Source organism: Chrysoperla carnea, chromosome 3 (genome assembly GCF_905475395.1).
Source record: "Chrysoperla carnea chromosome 3, inChrCarn1.1, whole genome shotgun sequence".
In the NCBI taxonomy this organism is placed as follows: Eukaryota; Metazoa; Arthropoda; class Insecta; order Neuroptera; family Chrysopidae; genus Chrysoperla; species Chrysoperla carnea.
In genome coordinates this window covers 87020386-87038148 of record NC_058339.1, presented here as the reverse complement: position 1 = coordinate 87038148, position 17763 = coordinate 87020386, and the positions used below count along the sequence as shown (strand labels likewise).

Here is a 17763-nt window from a genome sequence, read left to right as displayed (position 1 = left end):
TTTTTTAAAAAAACAGTCATTGAACACCATATGATTGGTTGAATTGTAGTCACATGGGCTGTAATTGACCAATCTACACAATTGTGACCCCTAGACGTGGCATGGTGTACGAATTCTATTCCACGTCCGCCATATTGACAGTAGGCACCTTTGGGAGTAATTGGTTAATGTGTTAGCATTCTTTATAAAAATTTATATATTTTGTGATTAGAAAAGTAAGTAAAAATGTTTGTAAATACATAAATCAAATGCTTATTTCATATCATCCATTAAATATCAGTTAATTGATCGTAGTTTGATTGTATTTCGTATAATTAAATATCAACTCTTTGGGAGGTGACGAAAGGTGACAGTCCGTCAGAATTTAACTGTCGGCGTTTGATTTCATTTTTGTTCCATTGATTAGTATGTATTTCATCTTCCATATATTTTAAAACACGTATATTCTTTTTTAATTTTCCTTCCTAATTATAATAATTTTAGTTCAACATTTATTTTGTATATAAAATAGTTTATTTAATCAATATAAATAGTAATTTTTCTCTCCATTTTGCAACAGCATGATTCATTGTCATTTTAATTTTTTATAATTTTTTACACGTTGTGCTTGAAACAGTATTCTAGTGTGTGATTTGTTTGAATACGACGTTGAAGTTTAATAATTGGAAATTATTTCTTAGGTTTTTTTAATTATACAACTGCCAACATGGGGAATATGTTTGCAAATTTATTTAAAGGCCTTTTTGGCAAAAAGGAAATGCGGATATTGATGGTAGGATTAGATGCTGCTGGTAAAACTACGATTCTTTATAAACTCAAATTAGGAGAAATTGTAACAACTATTCCTACAATTGGTGAGTATTTTGTGTTTTTGTAATTAATTTTAATATTTGCCACGTAAATGAAAGATAATAGAAATTTATTGTTTTGACAATATGGGTACTTAACATATTATTTCGGTATTACCCGAATTATTAGTTTCGATATAAATTTTCTGGATGTGAATACTCAGTATATTACTTGATTTATTTATCACCAATCACTGGGCTAAAGAGTAAATAAATTTTAATATTATATATTTTGTGTTTGTGTGTTTATATATTTCCATTCTGTTAATCAGGGTGAACGGCCGGGAATTATACAGTCTTAAATATAATTCAATTATTGCATAATAATAAAAATATTACTTTTGGATAGGTAAAATTGACTCAACTTGATATTGAAATTAGCTGTTCTATACGAGTTTCTTTATATAGATAGAATTTATTTTGATGGTTAGAAAAGCGAAAATTTTAAAATTTGGGAATGTCGGAATATAATTCGTTAAATTTGAAATGTGTTTTTAAATGTTTTGATAGTACTTTATTTATTATTTAAAAAAAATAGGTTCCGATTTGTACGAACCTCAAGGGTAATGCAAAAAATTTCGATTTGAATTTTGACTTAACAAGTAGTTCCAGATACAAATGATTTAATTGTTAAATTTTCGATTTAGAAAGGCGCGATTATAGTTTATTAACTACAACTAGAAATCCGAGAAGGATTTTTAAATTCAAGTTACAGAGTATAATAAATAATGATGGGGTTTAACCTCCGTTTCTCTGACATTTACGCTGCCTGGATTCGAACCCGCAACCTAAGTCTAAATGGACAAACAGTCAAAGAAACACGTCTTAGACCGCTCGGCCATTTAGGCCCCACAGAGTATAAATATGTATTATCACGGAAATAAAATTTTGTTAGAGTTGCAACGTCTAAATAATTGAAGATAACCGCGTATTCATGGCTTCAATGAAATTTTTTCGACTTATTGATGGTTGCGACTTTAAGAGATTCGAGTTATCGAAGTTTCACTGTTATAAGTTCAAAAAACCTGAAGAAAGGCTTATCTGTTGTGGGTAATTAGTTTTGAATGATTACTCGATTTTCTTTAATATTTTTACATTAAATGTATTATAGTTCGAACCTTCTTACAGAAATAATTTTAAAAGACGATTAAATTCACATAAAGCCGTCCTTGTAAAGTTTATACATTTATACAGGCAGATGAGCACTGAATATTATATTAAAACAAGCGTTCGTAAAAACTTGGTTGAATGATTGGATTATGTTATTCATGACACCGTCATTTAACGATAAAGTATTTACAAATTAAACTGAAAACAAAGAAATAGCTTTCAATATTGCAATTGTATTAGAAGATATCGAAGTTTGAAAGTGAAAATTGTTTTAACATTCTCAAAAAATATAATACTTACGTAGGGCGAATGATTTTAGTTATATTTTATCCCAAAGTTAGCAATAAAACCTTTAAATTTACAGTGTTTTTAAATTCTCAGTAAAATATATTGATTTGACAAAACTTTAAAATTTCTTTTAATATAAGCACTTTATAAACAATTACAAAGCATTTTCATTCTGTTAACAAATGAAAATATTTTGCTTTTCCTTCAGAAAATCATTTTTGTTTTATTTTATAAAATTAGTTTCTAAATAGCAATTTTGGCAATGATTTGTCAATATTTTACACGTAAATACAGTACACGTATTGTTGGTTGACATTCAGCCAGGAATACCACAAATGAGTCATCTGTAACCAATTTAAATTACACCATGTTAGAACAAAAACAAAGGTATTGTTTTTAACTAAACAATTTGTTTATTATGATATTTTGGAACTTAAATTTATTTGTAATTTTTTCCTGTTTAAAAAAATTAGTGCATAAATGGGATTGCAAGTTTACTTAAAAATTAATTTGAAATTCTCTTAAAGATTTCAAGATCGGACATTTATCTCAATTCGTTTCATTATTAATTTTCAAAAATTTCAACGAAAGTAAGGAATATTTATCGTTTGGAGATGATTTGAAATTTAATAGATCTACTGAAATAAATTTTCTTGAAATTTCATTTTGTGTTATGAATTCCGACCTAAATATATTGTTATGGAAGCTGTTTGTACCTTCCTGCACTATCATTTATACTTAGGGAACTATTTTTGATAATTTGTGAATGGTTAATTATTTTGATATAATCGGGGCTTTTAAAATAAAATTTTTTGTTGTAATCATAACTCCTGAAAGCATTTAAACAAAAACTTACATTTTATATTCCATGAATTCCATTAAAGTTTATATAAGGAATATTGTGGAAATTTTATAATACAACGCTGTGCAGCATAAAAGTTATTTTTTAAAGAATTTAATTTCATAAGTTTTAAGTATTTTAATATGTCATCAATACTGATAAAAAAAACTTAAATATGAGCGCTAAAAATGTAATAAATATTTATCTGTTTGACCATTTTGAGTGAATATAAATTATGATGATATGATAGTGTATTAATTAATATTAATTTGTAATGAATCAAACAATACAAGTGCATATTCATACATTTTTTTTGTTGTTAAAAAATGTATATTTGTACGGTAACATTCAAAAATAAAAATGCGACACTTTTTATTCTGTAATTTTGGTTGTAAAAATACACAATATTTGTAGGGCCACGTAACTTTGTTATTCTAGCCCCTTAAGAATCTACCAAGGCTCCGGGGGGAGGGCAAACATTGATCTTTTACGAACGGTCTTTAATTTTCAATTGCCATGGCAATACTTTGAGTTCGTGCAAATATTGTGTATTTTTAACGAAAAAAAAATCGTCGTATTTATATCTTTGTGTAGTGTATTTCAATATTGTAGAACTCTGAAGGGGTATATTTTAACAAAATCTCTACTGTATTCTCTTTATATTTCGTTTTTCATTAAGTTTCTCATTAAATCTATTAAATTTTGCAACTAAACAAGTGAAAACTAACAACTTAGTGAGTTAATTGTTGAAATACCATGTATAGACAGTGTTAATGACGCAATCGTTTGTTTTTTGACGACATGTAAGTAAATAAAGATATCCACTTTTAGATAGCCACACATTCATAACTGATATTCCCATATAATAAATACTATAAAATTTGCATCTAATTTGCGCCTTCGTGGGTAAACAGTGGTGTTTACAAAAAATGTTCCAAACAAAAATTGTTTATTTTTTTAAAGCATTTTTTACATTTAAACTTTTGTTCTATCTTAATAGTTTACAAGGTGGGTCCTATGGACCCAAGACTTTTTACTTTCACTTTTTACGTCCTGAACACGCTGTAAAAATTTCAACTTTTGAGTTATCGTGATGACAGACGACAGACAGACTGACAACCGGAAATGGACTAATTAGGTGTTTTTATGAACTCCAAAATACACCAAAATTTTGTTCATAGCATCAATATTTTTAAGCGTTACAAACTTGGGACTAAAGTTAGTATACCTTGATATATTTCATATACATAGTATAAAAATAAACCTTCCGATTAAGTTTAAAATACTACATATTCGGTTGATATTTTAAACACAAACTGATTTAATATTAAATTGTTATATTCAATCTTTTTTTATGGTGACTAGCAATAAAAATATTATGTTTTATAACAGGTAAAATATACCAATAAACGGTTGATAACATTTAGGTAACAGCTGACGCGTACGTCATATTAAAATTTGACATAAATTAAATTTTACGTGTATAGTACGTCACTTTAGGCCAAATATTATAATATTAATAGTAATCTAGTAAAAATTTTAATAGGGCTACGCAAAAACTGAAACCATGAGTAAAATAGAGAAAGATCAAAGGTCAAAACTCTTGATTCTATTATAAAAGTCGTATTAAAAAAACCAAAGTACAATTTTTTGCTGCAACTATTTTGAATATAAGTTCTTTGGAATGACATTCAAGTGATGATCATTTTTTATAATCTTTTATTTTTTTTTTTTTTCATTTGGATTTTTTTAATAAATTTTTTTTTTTTTGGTAGTCTTTGATTGTTCAAATGGTAGAAAGATTATTTATACTGTCATCTACAAATAGCTGTTAACCAGGAATATGACTATAAAAAATGAATAAAATTACCAATTAATTTAGTGAAATCTTTAATTATCGAAAATCTTTTATGGTTAACACAATTTTGAATCAGTGGTGACTCTCTTGGTCAATCCTATCTTTAATTTGCCTGACTTTTTTCATCTCAAGTAAAGAAGCCTATTGGTCGCGGAGCCCACAACATTTGATCAAAATGTCCAATGGGAAAGAAAGATCGTTCGTAACGACACCTTCGTGTTTATTCAAACCTATTTCAATTAGATTATTCGTCTTTGCATTCTTTTTAAGTAAACCATTATAGACGGAATCCAATGGGTGATAATAAAATACTACTTGTAAAATTTCAAAAAACAGATTATGGATTAATCTTATAGAATATCCAGTAGATTCACTTGAACTGCTGTTTTATTTATTACATTGCTGGAGTAAAATTGAACTGAGATATATGTTGATCTGGTTTCATATTTACGGATATTTATTTATTTAAAAATATTCTTGTTTCTGTTATTTTGAACTACATTGATTGGTATTTTTTGTGTGTAGATTTTCAGTATAAAACAAATATTTTACGTGTTTAATTAAATAAATGTTTAAATTATTTGAACGTTAGCGTACAAACAGGTATGCTGCTGTTTCTAATAAATTGTGTATTCTATTTATTATTATATATTATTGAATGAAATTCAAATATTATTATGTTGATTTATCGATAATTATTGAAAAATGATTCTTATTTTATAACTATTTACATTCCTTATGAAAATAAAACATTTATTGGTTTTTCGCATTACAAAATGTACTTATTATGTATCATCGAAAATTTAAGACAATATTTTTGCCTGATTACGAATCGAAACGATTATATGGTTATATTATGGCTATAAATGGACGATTATAAAGCCATAAAATTATACTGTTATTCTATGGGTGTGTTTTTTTGCTAATTTATTTAATTTATAATCAAACAGCTGGTTTTGTTGTCAAATTACATTTTTCTCAAAGAGTGTTTCTTGTCAAGCTGTCAAATTAAACTTTGTTTTTATCTTATTAAAAAGCTTAAATTATTTCTTAGCTGGAAAGACCAATATCATTTTAATTTTAAATAATATTTATTTTTTAATATCATTTATATGACAAACTAGGTTTGGAATTGAAATCATTCTTTTGGAATGCAAATAATTTTTCCTGTTGATGGAACTGTTTAGTCATCCTAAGATGATTTGTAGTATTTAATTTTTGCGTTAAACTTTAAAATAAAAATTACTTATTTAAAAAAAAATTAAAATAAGTTCATTGAAAATGAATTTTTTACTGATAATATTCTATTTTTGTTATTATTTGCGCAGTAATTAATTTGATGCGTCTTTTTTTTAAAGATTTTAAATTAGTAATCAATTTTATAAAATTTCTAATCATTTTGAAAACAAAGTAATGTTGACGTTTCATTGGACAACATATGTTTCTCAATATTGATTTAAAAAACAAATTTCTTTCACATGGGAATAAATTATATTTTTTTTATAGAAATTTGTCGCATACTTCTCATTAATTTTTAACTTGCATGTTATTTTCACTGCTTGCCCTCGCTTAGTGAGCCTTGGTTCTAAAATAAAGCGAATATTATAACAGTTTTCATATTGTTAGAATAGTGTTTTATAATTTACTGATCAAAAATATAATAAAAATAAACATTAAAAAAAAACAACTCATTTTTAAAGAAACTCAATAGTTTTCATAAAAACTATTGAATATGTCTTTAAAGAATATTAGGAACGTGTCAAAAAAAACTACCTATATTCGAACACCGGGCGTGCAGTATACACGGCGAGAGTTTTTCTTTCCACTATAAATTAGTTTTAATTTTTTTTTTTAATTTTGCGAGCTTAGGGAACTTTTCTAAAATTTAAATAGGTGAAGATTTTAAAGTTCTGACTTTTATCTCCTCTCATTTTTAAAATTAGCCCAAAAAATATGCAAATTTTTGACATTTCTAATTGTATTAAATTTTTGTTTACAGGTTTTAATGTGGAAACCGTAGAGTATAAAAATATAAGCTTCACTGTATGGGACGTAGGTGGTCAAGACAAGATTCGTCCATTATGGCGGCACTATTTCCAAAATACTCAGGGATTGATCTTTGTCGTAGACAGTAATGATAGAGAACGTATTGGAGAAGCAAGAGACGAATTAATGAGAATGCTAGCCGAAGATGAACTTAGAGATGCAGTTTTACTTATATTTGCAAACAAACAGGTAATTTTAATGAACTAAGTATTTGAAATAAAAAAAGGAAGGAAATGTTATACATTTGTTGCCTTTTTCCGTCTATTTGTTCGCCGTTTAGCATCATGGCTTTCAAATCAATACATGGAGACTACACAAGGAAACCAAACTCAAGCGAGAGAATTGACAAAATTTGTTAACTTATTTACAGAAATTATCATTAGCCTAGCTAGTTTTCCTTTTGCACCGAAGTGTATTAATAACGAATTAATAACTGACATTTTATTTGTGACAGCCTTTTGTTTACATAGAGTTCGGTCGCCTTAACTAGTCTCCATCTGTTACAAGGTGTCTAAAATTATTTGAGCACTAATTATCATTAATATTGATTTTTATCAAAATGAAGACAAAATTATAGGCTCGACTTTAAAATTTTTTTAGAGTAATTAAAACGTAAAAGTCACGGAAATTCTGTTTGTTTTTTAAGCAATTTCGAGAAATATTTTTTCATAAGGGATTTTGGACGATATCTCAGAAACTATGTATCCAATCATTAAATAAACTCGATTTTTGTAATTTTTGGATCAAAATTACTTTATATACCGAGTTTTATCAAATTTGGAAACAAAAAGTTGATTTCTATCTTCTATTTCGACAAAACTTAGTGTATGAGGTATTTTCGGACCAAAAATTACAAAAATCGTGTTCATTTGATCATTGGATGCATAGTTTTGAAACATCTTCCAAAATCTCATTTGAAGAACTGATTTCTCTAATCGATTTCAGATAGTTTTTTAGAAATCTTGCGTGGTTGTAAAATGAAGTGAATTTTCTGACCATTTAGATTCTATTTACTCTAGAAAATTTAAAAATCTGAGGTAATATTTCTTTGGAAATTGCTATGGAATTCACAAGGCAACAAAAATCACCTCTTAAATAGTAAAAAAGATAAAGAAAAAAGAACGCGTTTGCGCTTAATTTTAAAGTTTTATTAATATTAAATAAACAAAATTATTTTAACAAAATGTATGTGTTTAGGATTTGCCAAACGCAATGAATGCAGCAGAAATCACGGACAAATTGGGATTACATTCGCTCAGAAACCGCAACTGGTATATTCAAGCAACGTGTGCTACAAGTGGTGATGGTTTATATGAAGGTTTAGACTGGCTTTCCAACCAGTTAAAGAATGCCAATCGTTAAAGTTCACTAAGCATCGCGCGCATGTACACACCAACACATTCGACGACCACCTCTTTATTATTTGCTAAAAAAAATTATAATCAAACAAAAAAACCAACAAATATAAACAACAAATTTTGAAAAGAAGATTTCAAGGGAGAGCGGCATTGGCAGCAATTATTGACTGTTTGTGTTGTGGGTACTTTTACTTCATAAATAGTGTTTTTTGGAGGTGGGTTTATTTTTCTGAGCTTGAGTAGAACGTTCACACAGGGGCATTCGTTTCAGTATTTCATCCCCTGTACATTCTACACATGCTACTTACTATTATGCCGCCTCCTAAAAAAAAGTGCGTGGACTGCTATTATATAGTGTGTGGGCAAAATTGTTCACACTTTTTATTATTAATAATAAAACAAAATACTTCTAAATAATTATAGTTTGATCGTCCTCATTATTATTCTGTAATTCCTCTTCCTCCCCTTTTTATTATTATTATTTTCTACCTACTTCCCCCGTTTTTTTGATTTGCTCCTCTACATAATATCAGTTCAGGATTAGTTTATATAATATATATATATTTTTTGAAACGAGCCGAGCTCATTGTGCATTTTAAAGAAAAGGTCTCTTATTATTAGTTATTATTATTTGTTCAATGTTTCTAGCGTTAAGTTTAAAGAAAAAAAAAGCCTTTTTCAAATAATTTTTTGTGCACTTTCTTTTATTATATAAAACATGACTTCGAAATAATTATACAAATTCAGATTAATTAGTATAATTTTTGTACATTAGTTTTTTTGTAAATGCCGATTTATACATCAATAAAAATTATTTCACATAAATTATGTAACATAAGACTTTTTTTATTTGAAATTTTTTTTAGTGAAAATTCTGATGTTCAAATGTTATGTGAAATAAATTAAAAAAATATATAACCTGTCCTCTGTACCTTCTTTGTATTTTAAAATGGATGATTTATTGCTAATAAAAAAAATTACAAAATGTCATTAGAAAAAATTGTTGTGTAATATTTTGTAAAAAAAAAACAAGAGAGGGATACTTATATTTCAAAAGTTAAATCTTTGTAGTTAGTCTTTTTGAAATGTAATATTTCTCTCATTTACAGGAATTCTTACAAAAAAATATGCGAAAAATTTAAGGTGTCTAATTTGAAAAACACCATTAACTAGTGACTCAAAAGTAGAATAGAGCGAACTCGAAATGAAAGACGTTGTGGTTTAGAGTCCTGAATAGTAAATTTAATCGATACGGACCCAAAGGAAAATAGTAACCCAAAACAGTGGTTTTTAAGATTCTTAATTTTTTTTGCATATTTTTAGCCGGTTGTTCAATCTTGTAGCAAAGTAAATTTATAATAGGGGTGTATTTTTAAACTATCTACATGCTTTAAGAAAATGTTTTTGAATTTTTCGAGGAGATTTCTTCTGCAAGGCGAGTCATGAGACCTAAAAGTTCGGAAAACTAAAACTTTATATGAAATAAATTTTTTTCTGTTATCGACTATAGGAGCTATGCTTGAGCGTAGAAGATGGAGGATTCTTAGACTTCTAGTTGCTAATTCGCTACAAGTACAATCGGTGTTAGGATCACCTTAGATACTAGTAAAAAGAACAAACTACTTTTTTACTGAAAAAAATGTAAATAAAATGAATTTTTATGATGTATAATTCAAATTTAGAAAAACTTGTTGTATTCTTAGAAATTTAAATTGTTATTAAAATGAGTTTCGTACAATTATTTCTGGGTACATTTTTTATATAGAAAAAAACTAAAACAACATGAATCTAAAACATTTTTCTAAGTTGGATTTTTTTTTGTTAAGGGGCTTTGACATAGACAAATGTATATAAAAATAATTTTATCATAAATTTTTTAAAACAAATAATTATTAATTATTATTGTGCCCCAAATTAATTACTTCTACAATAAAAAAAAAAGAAATGCTTTAGTTACAAGTTGTAATCAATATTTTAATAGATAAAAAAAATGAAAAATCTTTAAGAGAAGTGAAAAAATACTGTTGATATGTATTTTTCTTTTATACTTTACGAATCCAAACATATGCGTGATTGGAAAATTCTAATTTGTATAGTTTAATTTTGATTGGATGATCGTGTGTCTTTTCGACTTCTTTTAAAGACCCTCTAAAGTATTTTCAACGAGTGAAAAAAATTCGTTTTTTGTGCTAGAAGGGTAATCGATCCTTATGATTTCACAACAAAAGTTTGTGATTTTGTTTGTGAAATCGTAAATTCGGTTGTACTTTTTGGGCTCGTATGTGTTAATTAAATAATATTTTATTATATAATTTTTTTCGGCAGATACCGTTGCATATATATTATTATATGAGAAAAGTAAAACAAAATTTTTTTTTGGGTTTACTGATGGCGAAATGTTGACATTCCGGTTTGTCTTTGTGCTGTATTAAAATGAAATAAATTTATCCTCTTAACTTATTTCTGTGTTTATCTCTTTTTGTTTAATTTTAGTTGAACATTTATACTTACTATTATTACACACCCGCTTGAAAAATTGTAATAATTTTATTTAATAAAATTTCGTTTTGTATTGTAAATTTTTTTTACAATATTTTTAGGATTTAAAAAACTTTTTTTGTTTATTTGTTTTTATTTTTTACTCTTGCGGATTTTAATAATTCCAAGATGTTGTAAGAAGCAATGTTGTAGTATATTGAAAAATTTTTACCCCTCATCCACACCCTAGCGGAGTATAATCGTCAAAGTTTGCTGAAGGGAAGCACTCACTATCACACACTCGTCTTCGGAAGGATCTCGTTCCATCGAAGTGGCAACAGCTGCCGCGGTAGCTTTCTGTTCGTATGTGCTAGTACAATTATCTACATATTTATTACAATAAAAAAATAATAATGATAGCAACAATTATTTTGTTAATTGAAAAAACGTTTATTATCAACTTAAGCGTTACCAATAACAATAAATTTTGAATAACAATGCTTTAGTCACAATAGCTATCGAATTACTAGTAATTACAAGAATGTGGAGAGGAAGCTTGCCTGTTCTCGTCTGAATGCCTTGTGTTGTCTTTGACTCGGATACAAAAAACAGTTTTTTTTAGCGAAAATGGGCAAGGCGAAGCGTCAATGTTGTCACATACATATTCTCGTGACATTAAGCGGCTTTTAGTGACATTTTGTGGTTGAAATAATATTTGAACTACGTATTATATTATTTTCTTTCCATAATTACACATTTATAAATAAATATATATGATTTGCTAGGTGCTGTGAGAGTACGGGTTCCGAAAATCCTTTTAAGAAAATTAAAAACTTTCTTATTACGATGAGAAACTGTTGATTTCAGAATTTAAGTAACTAAATATCTTATTTGATTTTATTATTCTATTTTAATTACAAAATATGTAATTATTGTGATCTGTGAAAGGGGGGTTAATGTCTGGAGAATTTTTGGCAATGCTTAGACTGTACTTCTATTTTCAGTTTAAAGCAAATCATGTGAGTGTGTGCCCTAGGATAATGCACACATTGTGTATCTACATTCTGGAATTAAGGAATCTTTCACCATCCCTATGTTTGCTATGCCTCTCACCAAAGGCCACGAATGCCAAAAGGATAACAGGTACAGTATTTTAATATCATTTATCCTTATAAACATATTTATATGTCTCACCAATACCATTCCTACGGCAGTGCATAGGGCTTTTTCATTTTAAAATCACGATTCACATTTGTTTCGTACTAAATGATTTATAACCAATGTGATAAAATGCATGACAAATATCTTCTATCTTAGTCCTACTTATTGCTGTCAGTACGAAAAAATAAATTCTGCACTTGCGCATATGACATGATGAAAAGGCCTATTGAAGTAGATAAAAGTGCTTTATATGCAAATTTTTGGCAGGAAAATATACTCGATACTAAAAGTTCAGTTAAATAAAAATACCGTATTAGCTGTCTTTACTTTTATGTTGTATGCTAATAGCTTCGAGCTGGAATTGTCTTCAAAGGAGAAGATGCAGCTATAATTAGGTGCAGATAATTAATTAATCCGTAATTGAAGTTTGGAGCTTAAAAGAGAGAGACGTAAACTCCGAATTTCGAAACCAGGCAAGGTTATTTTACGGAGAATTTTTTTAACAAGTAATTCAATTTTTTAGTAAAATGGTTTTGGGCAGTTTGAATTTTTGTTTAACTTTTTTAAATTTTAAACTTAGTACTTTGAATTAAAATGTTTGAAATACTTTTTATTGATGTTTTCTCGTGATAGATTTGAGAATTCTCTAATTTATCGTAGAATTTAAAGTGGGGATTGCTCACAATCCACTACTAGTTTGTCATATGTCATTGTGGCTTCGTTGAGGAAACAGGGTTTTTTCAAGGACGTCATCAGTTATTGGCCCAGGGGATTGAAAGCTCATTGGAAGAGCTCATGTTGATCGACTTACAAAATTTATAGTTTAGTACTTAAAAAACTACAATAAAAGATGTTACAAAAATCGGCTAATAAAGAAAAATGAAAGAAACCGCTCGCATTGTGCTAATATTTCATGGAAATTGTTTCCTAGGTGTTAAATATCATTAGTAACGCATGAGAGTGGCGCAAATGTTTCTATTTGTTAATAAACATTTAATTATTAATTCAATGTTGTTCACTTAAAAAATTAGTAACTAGGCAACTTGTATGACGTAAATGTTATGTGTTTGTCAAATAATCGAAAACTATTATATACATGTATGATGTGTATGTAATTCAAGTTGTCTATTTATTAATTTCGTAAGTAAACTTTAAAATTAACCGATTCCATTGAATTATCAATTTATTGTTTATTAACAAATAGAAACATTTGCACCACTAACTCATGCCTTATTAATGGTTTTTTGATACCTAAGAAACACATTATATGAGATTTTAGAAAAAAGGATATATAACTTCTTTGGGTTTTAGCAAAATTCGAGCGGTTTCTATCATTATCCTTTATTTGTAACATCTTTAACTGTCTTAATTGTAAAATGGTGAATATAATAATTTGAAAAACTACTGCAAGGGATTTGCGAAGGTGACTGATGAATTTAAAATGATGTGGAATCCTGCAAACCTACGAAATTTGATCTCTCAGGCTGAAATTGTAAGTCGGATACTCTTTTGATTTACGTGAAAACCTGCCATTTAGTTAAATTTTGGATTTTTTCGATACTTTAGGGGGCAGCCTCCCATTTGGCGACGTGCCTGAGTTTCTTATTTCTTTATGGGTAAGTTAAAGGTTGCAATTTACATTATATATACAACTAAGCCTGTTTTCATAATTTATGTATTTCTAAAACCGGAGATTTATCTCATACAACCGAAGTCGGGTCGTAATCTGAGAGGTGGCAATCTTGGTGTGTGCACCCTACGTATGTTATTTATATACCAACAAATCAAAAATAAATTTATTATTTATATTATTATAATATTTGTTTGAAAACCTACTTTGTACTGTACATACAATAAAGTTAATTTGTAAACGTAATAAATCTTTCAACACCCGCACCTCATAAAATTAACATTCTTGTCTTAACGTTTGTGGTTGTTTGTTGTCATTCTAGATTTTGCAAATTGATAAATACTATAAATCTTTGGAAAAAGAGTTAAATATATCTGTTACGAATAAAAAATATATTGATTAAATTATCTAATTTATATTGTTTAGTATGTAGGCTTTCAATTTTTATTTTTGAAAAACAAAAATTAAATACTTTTAACTTCGTAGTTTAAAGATTAGTATCTGATCACAATTTTATGGAAAAGTTTTCTTTGTTGGATTCAAATTGGAGACTGATTGTAAAATAAGTCACAAGAAATCTCACCCCCTTTTGCACCAATCACTTTATACATGTTATCTGCGCTCTAAGACTGTAAATTATAACTCTCTTTTCCTTTTTATACCATGTATATTTGAAATATACATAGTATATTGAGTTTAGTCCCAAGTTTGATGCTACGAAAAAAGTTTTGGTATAGGTAAATCGATCGGAAATCGATCCGAAATATCGTTTTTTTCGAAAATTACTCGGCCAAATAATTTTTTTCGAATTTTTCTAAGGGGTACCCCTTGAAAAAATTGCAAAAAATCGATACAAATTTATCGTCTCCAATTTCGATAAAACTCTGTATATAAGGTAATTTTGACCCAAAAAATACAAAAATCTGTTTCATTTAACAATTGGGCGAAAAATTCTCGAGATAATACCGGAAATCGATCCGAAATATCGTTTTTTTTTCGAAAATTATTCGGTCTATCGCCAAATAAACTCGATTTTTGAATTTCTTGGGTCAAAATTACCTTATAAACTGAGTTTCATCAAATTCCGAAACAAATAATTTTTTACGATTTTTTCGAATTTTTCTAAGGGGTACCCCTTGATAAAATTGCAAAAAATCGATACAAATTTATCGTCTCCAATTTCGATAAAACTCTGTATAGAAGGTAATTTTGACCCAAAAAATTCAAAAATCGGTTTCATTTAACGATTGGGCGAATAATTCTCGAAATAATACCGAAAATCGATCCGAAATATCGTTTTTTTTGAAAATTACTCGTCCAATCGCCAAATAAACTCGATTTTTGAATTTCTTGGGTCAAAATTACCTTATAAACTGAGTTTCATCAAATTCCGAAACAAATAATTTTTTACGATTTTTTCGAATTTTTCTAAGGGATACCCCTTGATAAAATTGCAAAAAATCGATACAAATTTATCGTCTCCAATTTCGATAAAACTCTGTATATAAGGTAATTTTGACCCAAAAAATACAAAAATCTGTTTCATTTAACAATTGGGCGAAAAATTCTCGAGATAATACCGGAAATCGATCCGAAATATCGTTTTTTTTCGAAAATTATTCGGTCTATCGCCAAATAAACTCGATTTTTGAATTTCTTGGGTCAAAATTACCTTATAAACTGAGTTTCATCAAATTCCGAAACAAATAATTTTTTACGATTTTTTCGAATTTTTCTAAGGGGTACCCCTTGATAAAATTGCAAAAAATCGATACAAATTTATCGTCTCCAATTTCGATAAAACTCTGTATAGAAGGTAATTTTGACCTAAAAAATTCAAAAATCGGTTTCATTTAACGATTGGGCGAATAATTCTCGAAATAATACCGAAAATCGATCCGAAATATCGTTTTTTTTTGAAAATTACTCGTCCAATCGCCAAATAAACTCGATTTTTGAATTTCTTGGGTCAAAATTACCTTATAAACTGAGTTTCATCAAATTCCGAAACAAATAATTTTTTACGATTTTTTCGAATTTTTCTAAGGGATACCCCTTGATAAAATTGCAAAAAATCGATACAAATTTATCGTCTCCAATTTCGATAAAACTCTGTATATAAGGTAATTTTGACCCAAAAAATTCAAAAATCGGTTTCATTTAACGATTGGGCGAATAATTCTCGAAATAATACCGGAAATCGATCCGAAATATCGTTTTTTTTGAAAATTACTCGTCCAATCGCCAAATAAACTCGATTTTTGAATTTCTTGGGTCAAAATTACCTTAGAAAACTGAGGTGTGTAATCAGTCTCTTTTTTTCGGAAACTTGGTTTCATTCCATGATTTTATGCAGCATTATTTGGCCCGAACTTTGGACAAAATTCAAACATCCTCTTAAAAATTGTGTAAAATATTTTCTATGACCCAATAATGAATTTACGTAAATAGTTATCAATTGTTTATAAAAAGTAGGTGAATCGAACTGCATGTTATATTAATGCAATATCAATTTAATTTAAAAAATATTTTTTTTTTGTTCAATATGTTATTGATAACAACTCAATCATAAAATATAGAGGAAAGTCACAATCTTTTTTAGTAATTTGTATCTTCGGGTAGCTTTTTTTCTTTACTTCACAAATAAAATTTTATTTAATCGTGCTTTTATCGATTAATTGTGTTTTATTTAGACGTATTTAGTTAGTAATAGACGCAAATGCGAAGCGAAAAGTGCAAAGTTGTGCTTATTAAGGAGGTTGTTTAAGTCAAGATGGACAATTTTTCAAGAATCATTGAAGGAGGGGCAGCTTTGCCACGGGAAAAAAATCTAATAACTTGAAGTTGAAATTCCATAATAACTTACTAAACTCTGTGGACCAACTTGTGTTTAAAACATAAACCCCGAATCTACAAGCCCACGAATGTACTACACTTGCCATAGCAAGGTATGAATTGTCAGAGCTATCAGAACCACCCCAGGTTTTCGGGTTGAAAAAAGCTTTTTTTGTGTTTAAAATTTAGCGAATACATTTTTAAAATACATTCTTTGTGAGAATCTTTGTTGAATCTTGTGAAGAGTATTTCGGCTTCATTATACAAAGTGGGAATATTTTCAAACAACTTGCTGACCTGAAACATCAAAGAATCGCCTTAAGCAGATTAGTGGATTAAATTTCCCCTACAGAAATGCAATATAAATTGATATATGAAATTCTCTACATGTGTTTTTACAACAAATTTATCTATTGCTCGTTTGTATAATTTTAATTCATTGTATAATTTATTTACAATCAACTTTTAATTGAATATGAGGGTTGTATTAAGCAATAATTTTGGCGAAATTTATTAAAAAAATATCTTAAATTATTTGACTACGACATAGTTAGAGAAAGCTTTTCGTTTACACAAACAGTTTAATATAGTTTTATTTAAAAAAAGTAAAATTTCCTTAAAAAAAAATTTTTCCATTTTCTTTTGTGTAGCTTTCTTTTTATCGGAAACTGATTGTTTTAAGAAGGCATCCCAATAATCAACAATAAACTGGCTGTTTTAAGAAGGTATTCAAATAATCAACTTTTGGGTTATTTGATTTATTAGTATTTTTATACGAATAAATTTACAATATTTATGTGTTAATTTACATAAATAAACTGCAAGTTGCTTGTTATATACCTACAGTTACCTAAAACACATTTTGATTGATTTAAAATTTTAATATTAAATTATAAATATTAAATTATAATATTTGATAATCTTTTTATACATGCAGTCAATAAATGGTGGAAACGCAGTTAAATTATGTAATATACCAATTCACTATACGCATTACGAACTTAATTGCGCTTCCACCATATTTATTAAACTTATTTATTTGAGAGAGATACAAATTCAATATTCAATTTTATCTACGCTCGTGAGATAAGAACTATTTAACTCACTCATTTTGCATGGGATAAATAGTTTATTATCAAATGCATTTTCATTACCATGTGCATTTTCAATCAACTAAATTAGTCAAATTACAGTCAAAATCTAAACTAATAAGAAGTTAGTAAAGTGACTTTTTTTAATGTTATTTTTCTCAATAGCTCGTGACTAATTTTAAATTATTATTACAGTTTAGATAAAGTTTCGTACGATAT

The 17763-nt window shown here is 27.8% G+C and overlaps 1 protein-coding gene across 1 annotated transcript; it reads left to right on the top strand.

Annotated features, from left to right (window-relative positions):
• The first annotated feature begins 84 nt into the window (after nucleotides 1–84).
• On the top strand, nucleotides 85–8766 carry LOC123294535 (ADP-ribosylation factor 1). The gene is made up of 4 exons (XM_044875594.1): nucleotides 85–215; nucleotides 681–854; nucleotides 6945–7180; nucleotides 8189–8766. The coding sequence occupies exons 2-4, from the start codon at nucleotides 707–709 to the stop codon at nucleotides 8351–8353; spliced, it is 549 nt and encodes a 182-aa protein (XP_044731529.1). The 5' UTR covers nucleotides 85–215; nucleotides 681–706; the 3' UTR covers nucleotides 8354–8766.
• The last annotated feature ends 8997 nt before the right edge of the window (nucleotides 8767–17763 follow it).